This window comes from Silene latifolia, chromosome 7, assembly GCF_048544455.1.
Source record: "Silene latifolia isolate original U9 population chromosome 7, ASM4854445v1, whole genome shotgun sequence".
In the NCBI taxonomy this organism is placed as follows: Eukaryota; Viridiplantae; Streptophyta; class Magnoliopsida; order Caryophyllales; family Caryophyllaceae; genus Silene; species Silene latifolia.
The window spans coordinates 22113173-22123021 of record NC_133532.1 but is presented as its reverse complement, the minus strand read 5'-3'; the positions used below and the strand labels follow the sequence as shown (position 1 = coordinate 22123021).

The window sequence follows — 9849 nt, the reverse complement described above, 5'->3', positions numbered from 1 at the left end:
AGAATTGATTCCACCATATCTTGTGTACATATATATGGCTTCAGGAGACATTTCTTGTGTGAATATAAAACTCAGTGATAAAAATGCTTAAGTTTTGAGAGCTTAATCATTTTCATTTCAAACATTGCTCATCACAAAATACATAGTCTATTGGCACAAAAGAAATCCAAACCCTAATGATGTTTATGGCTTAAACATTGTATGTTTGCAATGTTTAAGTTATAAACACTCATCTAAAAGGGATGATTTAAGGCAAGAGGCACACTTATTTCATCTAAGTTTGCATCCTTGCCATTTATATGTAAATGAGTAAGACATTCCCTAACTATTGCTTCATCTGCAACTAAATTTCTTGGTAAAGTTCCTGCCAACCTTTGTGCTTTTTTCTTCAGATGTGGTACCTTATAGTTATTGTGCCCTTTTAGCTTAATTATCTCCAACATACATGCTTGTAGACTAAGCCAAACATCACTTAAGCATTGTGCTGGTTCTCCATCCCAAGCGTCCAACACAATGGACACCAACTTATCAACTGTGCTTGCTCTCTTTTTTGTTTGCAATGACTGTATTGAGTTAAAAAAACCCAAGTCTAACACATTGAGATCTGGTGAATTTGGTGGTTGTTGTGTCAAACTAATGTTGAAACCATTTGAGTTAGCTGCCATTAAAAAGTCAAGGTCATTACCCTTTATATGTGGCTTTGCATTATCCTGCTGGATGATGATTTCCTTGCTCATTGATGCTGGCCATTTACTGTGAATGGCTGGGATCACCTTATTTATTAGCATATCCTTAGTCACTTGTTTATTTATTGAAGCCACTGATTTGGTTTCAAGAGTTCCAGTAGGTATGTTTTTTGAATTCCTTTTAGCTGGATCTTCGAAAGTAAATGGAAATATCCTTATTTTTCCATCAAACAAAAGGTTACCATCTCCATCATAAATGGGTCTTGAAACGGCAGCCATAAACATGACTTTAGTGATGAAACTTTTGCTTTGACAATGTCTATAAGGATCAATTTCTTCACTCAATAGAAAAAACTTAGCTCCATCTTGTGAGATATAGAACCATTTCTCATCAATATGGACTATATTTTCCATGTCCTTAAACTTCAAAGAGTTTGATATCCTATCATAACTCAACTTTGAAAGTGAAAATATTAACCTGTTGAACATGTTCTCATCAGTCAGACTTGAGTGCAATGCTGATGTGTGGCTTCGAAGTTTGCCTTGTTTAACCCAATTGAATATTGTTGTTGCTGAGACACCAATAGCTTCACTAAATGCATGCAGTGATCCCTTTCTCCCATTGGTGTAGCTAATATTCTGTCTATTGGTACTTCAAGTGTTTCCCTCCCTTTTTTACCTTTAATTCTGGGATTCAGCTGCAAAGCTTCACCATCTTCTCTTTGACGTTTAGAAACCCTCCATACTTCAAAGATAGTTTTCCTGTCTACACTATATTTTGCTGCAAAAACGTTCATTGAGCCTCTTATTGGTTTTCCATCCTTGCTATTCTCGAATAAATAGCATCCTATTTTATGTCTATCATCATTTGATAGATTTGGGCCACACATTTTTAGATTAATGTTGGTAAGTTTTTTTTTCTATTTTAAGCTTTATTTTTACTGCTGATATTTTATCATTGAACTTGTGACTAACGAATTTTTGAAGTGCAGATTATGGCAGAGAAGAAGAAGAAGAATATGGAAGAAGAAGAAGAAGAAGAAGAACAAGAAGAAGAAGAAGAAGAAGAAGAAGAAGAAGAAGAAGAAGAAGAAGAAGAAGAATATGGAAGAGAAGTTGTATAAATATATAGTCTAGGTTAGGTTTTAGAAGAGATGTAATATGCTTCACCTGGGAGTTTATGTAATCAGAATTTAGGAACCCAAGGTTTTTGGGGGGAAACATTTATGACATTTTAAATTTCCCACTCCTTGTATTTTGGAGGGAAATGAAATAATTGAAGTGTAGTTAATTAACTTAACCTTGTATTAAGCCTTTCAGTTTAGAAGCTAACATCAAGCCCCACTTGCATGCTATTGAATACTTTTACATTGTTTAATGAAGACCCTTAATCCTTGTGCAAAATCAAATGGGGTGAACATAGATAAGTGGAGGGAGTATGAATCATGCTAAAAGACGAAAAAAATATTTACTTCTTGAAGAATAAATTCCTCAAATAGCTTGTAGGAGTAATTAGAGGTGTAAGGTTCCTCTGTCCCACTTTTGTGTCCCATTGTGTATGCCACTCCACTCACCTTTTGACACATCACTTGTTGCAAAATAAAATATTGCAATAATTATATTAATTTGATGTGCTAGAAGGTGATTGGAGTGACACACAGATTGGGACACCAAATGGGACTGAGGATCCCCAGAGCCTCACTTATTGCTCCTCTACTCGGTCCACAAGCATAACCTGGAAACCCACGTCAGCTAGAACAGATGAGAATGATCAACATTGTTATCTTACTTTTATGGGTGCTTAGGCAAACAGTATATATACGAACAATATGTTTTCTCCCTTGTGGTTTATTATGGAAGAACTCCATCATATTTTTTTATCACTCTATAACCCTTTATATATAGTATCACAAACCAGAATGAAGATCAGGTGGGATAAGGAAAGAACTAATATTCCTTTCCTAAAATCGATGCCTCAAATCTGTGTCCTGATAGTATTAATGGTATTTCCTAATTATGCTTATATGTGTGACCTCATAGAATTATATTATTTTAGTCATTAATCCAATCTTATTTAAACTAATTACCATAATTCTTCTCTAGCGAGTAGTTATGATTTAATAAAATAATATCATTATTATCTCCATAAAATATCGTCTATTATATTTAGTAATTGCCGAAAACATCGTAGGACACAATTCCTTCAATCTCACACTTATTCGTAGACAATAACACAATACTAAAATTACTCAAGTCTCTTAATGCCAATTTTTATAACACAATTAACATTCAATGATCATTATGTCTTTCATCAAAATTACATTCCTAGATCCCGAGTTCGAACTACTTAAATAAGGATTAACTTCTTAATCCAATCTAGCATGGCCATGTATTCTCTTAGTTCTTGCTCATCAACATGCCTAGATATCACCAATCCTATTGTATAAGAGGACTTATCCAATCTGCTTGTATCACTAAAACTCCCACTCAATTCTTAGTCACCATGACTACCGCCTTTATAACCTCCTTTTATGGCACGCCATTTAACAGTGTCACTGCATAACTAATCATATCATGGTTAAAATGATATACTCATGTCAAAGGAATCCATTGAATACAGAAATTGATTTTACTTTAGAATCCATTCTGGTTAAGTCGTAATATATCCAATAAATCCATGTAATTGAATGAACATATCAATGTTCCCGTAGCTTATGGAATTACACTATCAAACAATCTCATAGATTTATGCTTTTCTTCTTGCGTAGCTAGTGAAAAAGCTTTATTAATAATGGGAAATGGATTCTTACTTAGAGTTTGAGTGCAGAGAGTGTTGTATTTGTCGTCGTTAAGACGTAAAACAAAATCATGAACTTGTTCCTCCGCGGCTCTAGCACGTAACTTAGTAGCAAAACCGCAAGTAACATCGACCGACCCATACAATTCATCCCACAAGCTTTTGAGTTTATTATGATATGAGACAAACGAAAGTTCATTTTGACAGATATTGTTGAACTCGGATTTAAGTTGATTAATACGAGGATCGTTCACGGTAGAATAACGTTCTTTTAAATCATTCCATAATTCACACTCAGTACTGTGAGAGGCAATACTGGGTTGGATCGAAATATCGGTGGAATTAAAAATCAAAGAACAAATAGTAGAATTATTCGATTTCCATGCAGCGAACTCAGTCAATTTTCATCGTCAGATTTAGAAAAATCACCATCAGCAAAACCGAACTTATCCCTACCAACTAATGCATTAATAATAGCTTTGGTCCAAATATCATATTGTCTCTCGTAAACACGTACTTACTTAAAAATTACTACGCCTTTCGGATGGATGTAAATAAAAATAGTAGAAGCATCATGAATGAGTTAGAGCTTCTAACCAGTGTTGTTGCCATTACCGTTGAACATTGTATGAATTACGAAGGATTACATGAGCAACCCGAGGAGATAAAAAGCACAGATACAAAGGGACGGCTGCGTCAGAGGAAAAAACATTGGATCTTAAACATTGGTCGTTTATCCTATGATATAATTTGATGGAAAGAGTTTTTGATATTATTAAATTGTGTCAAATATGACAATATGTACATCCTTATATAGTATAATGATTTAACAAATAAGAAACCTAACTCGGATTAGGAAACTATGGTAATTAGGAAACTATTCCGTAAACTCTTTCATGAACGATTAAACTATATCACAATAATATGCATGTGTAGCATATTTCCATGTGGGAGACATGAAAATACAAGATCAAGAGCATGTACGAGCACTCACTTTGGTGTGCGGTTAAAGGGAGGTTATCAAAGTCTTTCTGAAGCTTAAGGTGCCTAGAAATTTATTGGGGTTGTATGATGTGAGAGTTCTCCATCGAGGTCAAGGCTTGATTGAAGATGATGGTCCTTGTTTGAGGGAAGGATTGTTATGGTGTAAATTCATGACCTACATCGACAATGTAAGGTAAAAGGTCATCTTTATAAGTGTCGACAACATAAAATAATACAAGGTAGTTGGGAAGGAGTCCAATAGTAAATCTGAGAGGGCTTGACCCAAAGCAAATAATATGGTACATTATATAAACAATAGACATTGGCATAGCCAAAAAGTAATAAAAAGTATCAACCTTCCACACAACAAAAACAATTACGCAGATATTTTGTTTCATGAAATGGTAAAAGATGTAAATCACCGAATGATTCGGCAAAACTTGAATATGGAATCCAATTTACTCCATAGATCCGTTATATAGTGGGCCATACTTAACGGTGGTTTAGAGTGTAAGAGCACATCGCTGATAAATCCGGTTGCGATTTGCTTCAAATAGGATGATCGTATATATGTGCTCCGTTTAATTATTCTCCGCAAATAAAACTAGTTACATACTCATATATGTTTTTTTTGCATTGCAATAATATATATGAATATTTTTCTAATATAGAGTGCATTGGCGGTTCTAAAAGGTGTGCAGGGGATTCACCACATCCGATCCCTTGAAATATTTACAAGTTAGTTTCAATAAGGATCATTAAATGTTTAGTGGTGTAGTGGTTGGATATTAGTTAGTATCAGTTTGGTCATGAGTCCGACCCTTGTGGCTGTCATTTTTGCACTTTATCCCATTTAGTTATAAATTTTGTCTTTAATGATATTTAATGTCTAATTTTAGTCCTTCATTTCCAGTACAAATTATACAATAAGACGGTCTCATGGATTTTTGTAAAAAAAAAATGTTCATTTATTACAATAAATGGAGTTTGTTTTTACACCGTCTCACACTGCGAAACGGTCTTATGCAATAACAACTGCATTTCCAGAATTGTGTTAGTTATAAACTTGTTCTATTGTATTTGTTGTTTTTTGGTAGTTTCGTCAATTTTATATAAAATTTATGTTAAGAAACCAAGAGTTAAAGTTGTAGTTTTAATGTCGTGACTTTCTAATTCCTCTTATTTATTTAGTTACATAAAATATTACGTACTCAAATATCTATTGCATTTAACATAAAGAAAAATATCATATTATTGGACTACAGTTATTTGGATTATATTATAAAATGTACTCTATTCACATTAAAGAGTTATATACTCACAAATATATACAAAGTGTTTTATTTATACCTACTCGAATTATTTGGATTCAATTTTATTTTAAATTAGTGTTTTACATTAGTTTCACAAATTTTTTGTGTTTAAACTTTAGTTACCATTATCCCAATCATTGTTAAGCATTTGTAACTCTTATGATCAAATTCTAGAATCGCACCTGATAGAGTGTATAGATGAATAAGTTCTTAAATATTGCAATAAGTTATTGCAATAATATACGGAGTATCCCTTAATTATAAAAGCAATGTTTTTCTAAGAGTAAGTTCAATGGTTTAGCTTAGCGATTTGCTTGCAATCTCAAAAAAATTGCAAACTAGTGGTTAAACCATTGGAGATAGTCATGTAGGATTGCTTGGATTGAGCAACTAGCTTAATTAAGCTAGTAGCTTAAATGGACCCATTAAAAAAGAACCAATAAGAAAATAGTTGGGGATTTTCCATTATTCAAGTATGGAACATGGGTTAAACCAAGCTAGAATAAAATCTAGCTAAACCGTTGTAGAAGTTTGGTAGCTTAAGATTCAGGGGTAGCCGGTGGAATTTAGAGGCTTGTTCCAAAATATTATATGAAGGCCCCTTGTCATTTAGCTCAATAACTACCTATTTTTTTTGACAAAAATAAAATAAAAAATAAGACTAAATGAAAAAGATGTAGGATTTTAAATTGAAAATAGAGTTTACCTTTTGTTATTTTAATTTTTTTTTTTATCAAGTGGAGGATTAAAAATGTTTATTGAAAGCAACTACAAAAGTAGTCATGATAGTGTTGTTGACAAGCATCCCAAAAGATGCATTTGTGGTGTCCCTTTGAGAACTTATAGAAATTAGTACAAAACTTTGGTTAAAATTTGGGGATTATCGAACAATTTCTGAGCACAAATTCTTGTTTACAACCGTTGAAATAGGAATAATTTACAATTGAGGTATAAGTCCATCCAAATTAACACTTTTTTTTGGGTGAAGGTGTTTTCCACCCTTTCTTTATAACTTACAACGGTGGTAAGCAAGATTTACTAATCTTTGAGAACTTACAGAATCAAAGTAACAATAAAAGAGAAGGTTTAGTTAGATGCAAAGTGATGAGTCCGGGTAGGACAAATTCAGTACCATCTTGTGACAAATTTGTTTTGGTTGCCGTTTTTGGCTAGACAAGGGCTGGACAAGGCTTGAAAGGCCTCCTAATCTTTTTGTGTTTGAAGTGTTAAGCTGCCAAGGACCATTCTCCAAAGGTCTTACACATCTTAATTGACCTTGTACAAGCAAACAAATTAGAATTCAGCTTTATTTACTTTATGCTATCTTTATGCTTTATTGTTTTCTAGCCTTTTATTTCAGAATTTGTAAGATAAATAGTTGTTGCTTTGGTACTTTTGTAAGGCTATTTCGTGGTCCTTAGATGTAGAATTAATGATGGAGATTGTATTGCCTTGGTCTATATAAACCAACAAACCTAATGAGAACATTCAGATTTGAGTTGAATTAAAAATATGAGTTTGAAAACTGAGTTTTCTAATTCTTTTCTTCTTGCTCAGTACGAAAAACCCTCCATTTTCTTAGTGCTTTGGGGCGGAATTTAGTCCTTGCTTCGTGATCTTGAACGAGATTCCTAGGCTTAAACTTGCTTCGTGATCTTGTCTAAGTCATATCCTTTTCATTTTCGTTCATTTCAGTCATTTTAAACAGTCCAATTGAGTGTCTAATTCATGCCATTTACACCACAATTTTAGTTGAAATTGGTATCAGAGTCAGGTTATAACACAATTCCATCTTATGTTAGTCATGGCCCATGGGTTAAGCCTTTGTGAGTTCATTATATATCCTTAACTACATCAAAAATACAAAAACAACCCAATGAGTGAAGAGCGTTTATCAAAACTTCGGTTTATTGTTTGAAAAATCTGTTTTTGTTAAAGTGTTGTCATTCGGTTTTTCCATTGGAAAATGACTAGCGATATGTTCTTCATGTTCCATGCTCAAAGGTGAAGCCTTAGGACCTTGGTTCCATCTCCAAGTCCTTACAAGGTTTTATAGTGAAGTTGCAGCTCTAACAAGAGGGCTTGAAGACAATGTGCATAGAAAGAGTACAACCGAATGTCATGGAGTTCCGAGGGAACCAAAACCTCCATATTTGTACCGTGGAGAGCACCACCTGCTCCGTGTCTGTCTTAAGTCCTCTCCTATCCTTAGAGGCGGAGGTAAAACACCATTACTTCCTTCTTTTAGTGGTAAAAATAGTAGAGCATTTTTTTCTTGGTTATATAAGGTTAAATGCTATTTTGGGAGCAAGTATTTTTCTGAGGAAAGGAAGCTCAAACTAGTTGTGTCTTGTTTAAAGAGTAGTGCTTTGTTGTGGTATAATACTCTTACATTTTCAAGGAGAATGGAAGGGAAGGGCAAAATTAGTTCTTGGCTTAAACTTGAAAGGAACATGAGATTAAAGTTTCTACCTTGCTCTACCATAAATGAATTATGGGCTAAACTTAAAACCCTTAAACAAAATTCCTTGAGTGTTTTTGAGTATGCTAAGTTATTTGAGGAATTACACTTTGTGTGTGACAATGAAGTTAGTTCTTTCCAAAAAAGAATCAAATTTTACCTTGGCTTGAAAACTGAAATTTCTAGGAGAGTTAACTTAGGAATGATGTATTCATTTGGAAAATTGCCTGAGTTGGGTTTGGATGTTGAAAAGAGCTTAGCAAGACCAAAAAACCATGAGGCCTTTGTTGGGGACGGTTTAGATGTAACCAAAGCAGTTGGGGCGGAGGAGAGTTTAGACCAAGGAGTTGTCATGCCAAGGTTGGATATTGCTTGTCCTAAGTCTAAATCCCTTGAGCCAAAGGTCATGAACACTTGTGCTAAGATTAATAGCTCATGTAGTGATATATTTTAGAGCCCATTTTTTGAAATTAAAAACCCCTTCAACTCAACACATGAGCCTACTAGTGAGGAGGAGAGTAGTCGTACCCTTACCCATGGAGCCATCAATGACCAAGCTACTGATTTGGGGCCGAGAGATGGGAATGTCGACCAAGGACTACTTGACCTTCAAAACGTGAAGTTTACACAGCCTACGGTCATGTTCAATGGTTAAACTTGTTGGGATTCAAGTAAGGGTGAAGTAAGACAAGAATCTTAGGTTGTTCCATACTCAAGTGTACCAAATCTGACCTCCAACACCCACAATGGTCCTAGCTTAGAAGCTTACATCTTGAGTGGTACAACTTGTCACAAATATACTCCTCACTTTCATATTTACATGTTGGTAAAGTTACATGTTAGTCTTGTTCATTTGGGTGCAATTCCATATATGTTAAATGAGGAATCCAAACATATGAACGCTAACTTTTCTAAATTGTTTTGGAGTAATAAGTTGAATCTTTTTGAGAAGTTTAGAGAGTTAAAGTATATTTCTTGGGTGCTGTTGAGTTTTCTAAGTAGGATTGTTGTTTTTAAAAAGTTCATTCTTACTCATTCAAGGTGGAAATTAATTTTTGAGAGTGAAATGAATCAATTTAAAACTTGTTGTCCAATTTTGGAATTCATGTATGTGTTTGGGGTTAAATAGTGTTCAAGTTCAATATGAGAGTTTGTTGGAATTGTTTGGTACATCAAGTACAAGGTCTCTACATGGTTTAGAAGGAGGTATAGCACATTTGGTGATGTTTCTGTTAAGGGTGATGCACGAGGACATAAGAAGCCCTTAGTTGCATTGTTGTGCTCAACTAGTTATGTTAATGCTCATTATGGCTTGATCTTGGTCCAGTATATGATGCTGATCATCCAATGTGGTGAAATAGTTGTTAAGCTTGGAGTAAAGCCACCTTGGTCTTTTGGTGATGGGTACATGAACTCAATTGAGAGGAAAGTTAGAATGGGCATAATTGGTAACAATAAGTCTTTCATGGGTATAAAATTTTCAACTCTATTTGCTGAATTTGATGGTGGTACTCACATCCAACCCAGCCAAGAAACCATGAATTTTATTCCAAGAAGGATAAGGGGTATTTGGATGAGTGATCAAACTGAATTTGGGAATGGCACAAC

The 9849-nt window shown here is 34.3% G+C and overlaps 1 protein-coding gene across 1 annotated transcript; it reads right to left on the bottom strand.

Annotated features, from left to right (window-relative positions):
• Positions 1 to 233: 233 nt before the first annotated feature.
• LOC141589858 (uncharacterized) lies at positions 234 to 1576 on the bottom strand. The gene is made up of 2 exons (XM_074410481.1): positions 1366 to 1576; positions 234 to 1258 (listed from the first exon to the last, which is right to left on the bottom strand). The coding sequence occupies exons 1-2, from the start codon at positions 1574 to 1576 to the stop codon at positions 234 to 236; spliced, it is 1236 nt and encodes a 411-aa protein (XP_074266582.1).
• Positions 1577 to 9849: the final 8273 nt, after the last annotated feature.